This window comes from Callionymus lyra, chromosome 2 (genome assembly GCF_982586985.1).
Source record: "Callionymus lyra chromosome 2, fCalLyr1.hap1.1, whole genome shotgun sequence".
Classification (NCBI taxonomy): Eukaryota; Metazoa; Chordata; class Actinopteri; order Syngnathiformes; family Callionymidae; genus Callionymus; species Callionymus lyra.
Genome location: NC_141819.1, coordinates 12953221 through 12957263, shown reverse-complemented (window position 1 = coordinate 12957263; position 4043 = coordinate 12953221). Strand labels below are relative to the sequence as shown.

At 35.1% G+C, this 4043-nt stretch overlaps 1 protein-coding gene across 5 annotated transcripts in view; it reads left to right on the top strand.

Moving 5' to 3' along the window:
* The first annotated feature begins 917 nt into the window (after positions 1 to 917).
* Positions 918 to 4043, top strand: part of opa1 (OPA1 mitochondrial dynamin like GTPase) — a 28724-nt gene continuing 25598 nt past the window's right edge. For all 5 annotated transcript variants that reach the window (XM_087783562.1, XM_087783560.1, XM_087783561.1 and 2 more), the window contains exons 1-4: positions 918 to 1098; positions 1675 to 1999; positions 2742 to 2838; positions 2913 to 3020. In XM_087783562.1, coding sequence (XP_087639688.1) covers positions 1070 to 1098; positions 1675 to 1999; positions 2742 to 2838; positions 2913 to 3020 — 559 coding nt within the window. In that variant the 5' untranslated portion in view covers positions 918 to 1069. The remainder of the gene's footprint in view (positions 1099 to 1674; positions 2000 to 2741; positions 2839 to 2912; positions 3021 to 4043) is intronic.

Below are 4043 nucleotides of genomic sequence, written 5' to 3'. Positions count from 1 at the left end.
TTCGTTTGCTCTTTTTACGACTTCTGGAATGCAGAATGCAATGTATTTTACTAATACTGGAGTAGAATTACTGGATAAAGTGTGGTTGTGAGAACAGCTGTCAAGATGCATGAAGTTAAAGAAAAGGAACAAACTGTAACTAATGGATAACAATCTTGTCAAATAAGACGTGCGACACTCACTGATGGCATCTATGAAATGTGCTCAGGGGACACTTTTTAGGGAAAAATAAATTCACTATATAAATAAATCCAACTAAATATTGCTATTACCGAAATAGTTGTTGTTTTTATAACACCTTTATTTAAAAAGAAAGGTGTAGATATATAGAGTCAAATTATTACAGGAATATTAAAAAAAAGAAAAAAAAAACTCAACGTTTAATACATTGATAGATAATTCATAATAAATGATACGACATATGCACAATTATGCTATATTTTAGTTCAAGTGCTCCAGAGGGATCAATAAGGTTTATCAATCAATGTTTCAGCCAATATTATTAATTTTAAATCTGGTCAACATGCTTTATAACAGGATGCAGTAAAGGCAAAAATAAACCTCAAATCAAAGACGGTGAGGGAACACAATAAAGCAAACTAATGGAATCAAAGCTCAAATTTTGCTATTAGATTAACAGAATTGAATGCATTGATATATCTAATGGTTTAAGTGCAGCTTCTTTTCTTTTTTTTACATTTAAAAGCTTTTCCAAAACATGCGTCGACACGGTGTAACTAATCTGATACCCGATAAATGTGCTTTTTTTTATAAAGCGTTAACAGAGCTACTAAGTTTCACATTCTAGGTGAATAAAGTATTTTAATTTTGTTTACTACTTATATTTGATGTTCAAAAAATAGGTCGGAACTACCTCAGTTGTCTGGCTAACCGGACTAACTTACCGGTTGCACAGGAAGTCAACTGTCATTCTGACTGTCCTTGTTAGCTAGCAAGCTAATTGAGCTGCCAGACCAGGCAGGCAAATGTCTACCGTCTCGGAAGATGAATTAAACTGTACCTAGAGACTAAAGACAACAATACTTGTGCTTGTTCAGTGCCCACCACCATGTATCGAGTCGGAAGTAAATTTCCCTGGTAAGTTAGCATTTATTCCAAGAGGCTGGTAGCGTTAGCATCTTATGGGATCGGCAGTTTGACAGGCGAGGGCAACAAATGTTGTCAATCTTACACATTTTCAACACGAAATCTTAGTTTTTGAAATAATATATAATATAATATACTGTTCACCACTTCATATAAAAGATATTCGAAACACTGTCGACCTATTTGACACCGAGTTTTGTTGTTTTGTCGATAGTCCATTAAGGCTTCTTGATAACAAATCATGTTTTATGATGAGCTAACAGTTTGTAAATGTGCTCACACGACCTTTACACTTATTAGACGTTATCGCTGGTAAACATATTCAGGTTTAATTCCACTGTCTGGAGGGAAATTTCATGATAAATTGTAGATACGTCTCTTGTCAAAAACACCCAGCCTTTGTAAAATATTACACTTTAAATTGGTAATTGCTAATAGATGACAGGTTTCAAACAGGGTTGTTTATTTTGTAATTAAGTCCTGCAAAGATAATAAATTAAAAAAATATCACATGTGTAACATCGTTCTGACTTTGAAATGAATCGTCTGCTTCTGTTCCCACATCAGCCTTGCTTGCAAGAGCTTGGTACCCAACAACATGGGCTTGAGATTCCGGATCCCTCTCCAGAAGTTGCATCCACTCTCCCGGGCTATCCACCATCGCTACTCGGCCAACTCCAACCCTCAGCGGCCGCCTCATCGCACGGCCGCCCGGTACTACACCTCTATGTCACGGTTGCCCATGCGACAGCTCAAACCACCTCCGGGCTCAGGGGGGCATCGCTACCAGCAGCAGCGTAACTTCTGGGTGGCTCGCCTGGCAGCCAGACTTCTGAAGCTGAGATACATTTTACTTGGCAGTGCTGTTGGAGGAGGATACACTGCTAAAAAGGTAAAAGTCTACTGCACCAAACCTTATTTTGAAAATATTTGTACTTCTAAAACATTTTTCTTTTCTTCCTGTTGGGATTTGGGTTTAAAAGGGTCTTATAGGTCTAATAACTAAGCTCAAATATACTTCATTTTGTACATAAACTGGAAGAAGATGTAGAAATGATTACCATTTCAATGACATTATTGTACATGTATATTGCTAGATTCTGAAAAAATAATTTCCTGCTGTTGGGTTATGTTGTGATTTTACTACAAGTAATAAACATTGAAACTATAAAGGTGCTTGACGCCATAAATTATGTAAATAAATGGAGGTTTATATGAGATGTCCCCATGGTACGTGCATAGTGCATGGGCTGGGTTCTATTATATTAAATTGAAAATTATATAAAAGTAATTTATTTTTAAGAGTGCTTGTTTTCTGTTGTACTGTATGCACAACCATCACACCTATAAAATAATTATTTCTTTTTGTTCCATTTATTCTATTGTTGAATTAAATTGAATGTATTTTTTTAATATAATTTATTTATATTCTATTTTATTTAAAGTCTCTTATTTTATTTTAATTTCTTGTGTTTTAATTAATCTCTTTTTATTTCATTTTTTTTATTTTTTTATTTTACAAACAGCTTATTTCATAGCTCATTTCCCATAGTATTATTCTAAATTGTTTCATGTAATAACTGTTTGTTTATTTTTTTCTCTTACAAAATCATTAATTTTCTTGTTACCTCTAGACCTACGATGAGTGGAAGGACATGCTACCCGATTTTAGTAAATACGACTGGGTCATTCCTGACTATCTCCGGGAGCTTACTGAACAAATAGATCTTGGTAAGTTACGTTACGAGGTCTGTTTATTCATAATAAACAACTGTAAAATTCATCCATTCTTTTCAATTTAACAGAAAAACTGTCCAAAGCACTACCAGAAATGGAGGAAATTGCCAAACTTCTACCTGACATGGACAAGATTGGCGAGAACTTCTCCTTCCTCAAAAAGCTTTTGTCTTCCGGTGAGTTGAGCTTTTCTTCTTTGTGACAGAAAGTTACATTTTATTGTCATCCTCTGAGACTGTGCTTTCTAGACCAGGGTCACAAAGCACTTTAACAATAAAAAACAATACACAGTTAAAATATATACTTTAAAAGATCAAGACACTTTGGACAAACACGGGAGTCCCAGAAAGTCAGGGAAAAGCTCAAATAAGAATGTCTTAAGATGTTTCTTGAAGGAGTCAGTAGATCATCAAACACAGAGGAAGATCGTTCCAAAGCTTAGGAGCAACAGTCTGGAAGGATTTCTCTCCTCTGGTCCAGAAGCGTGTTCAGGAACCATCAGTAGATTCTGATCCACAGACCTCAGAGCCCGAGCTGGGGTGTAAGGCTGGATCATATCACTGATGGAAGGTCTGACCATGAATGATGAAAGTAATTGATCCTGAAAGAAACTGGCAGCCAGTGAAGAGTTTTAAGGATCGTAGAAATGTGAGTTCTTCTACTAGAGCGGTCAGAATTATCGCTGCAGAGTTTTGTATTAACTGCAGGCGAGACAGATCCTACTTGTTAAGACATGAAAACAAACCATTGCAATAGTCTAAACGAGAAGACACAAATGCATGGATTATAAACTCTTGAAAAACTTTTGATTGAAGTGTTTTGTTTATTTTTTTGTGTAGGCCTGAGGTGTGTTTTAATCTGGATTTATCTGGATATTAACAAATCACATTTTTACTTTCTTTATTTTATCACAGTCATAGATTAATTTGAAACATGGTATTTTATCTGCAGGTAAATTACAGTTGAAGTTGTGCACTTGATGTATTTCATTTTATGGCTTTTTTTACGATGTGTAGAGTAGGGTGGAAGTCTGGGACAACTTTATTTAATTCACTTAAACTCAAAACCTGTTTGTGATGTTGAAAAAAGTCCATTCTTATACGTTCTGATAATAATATTTATAACTGGCTCTTTCACTCCTGCCTTGAGCACATCCCTCTGCATCTGTCATTTTGTTTATGTTTTTTTTTTTTTCTTTC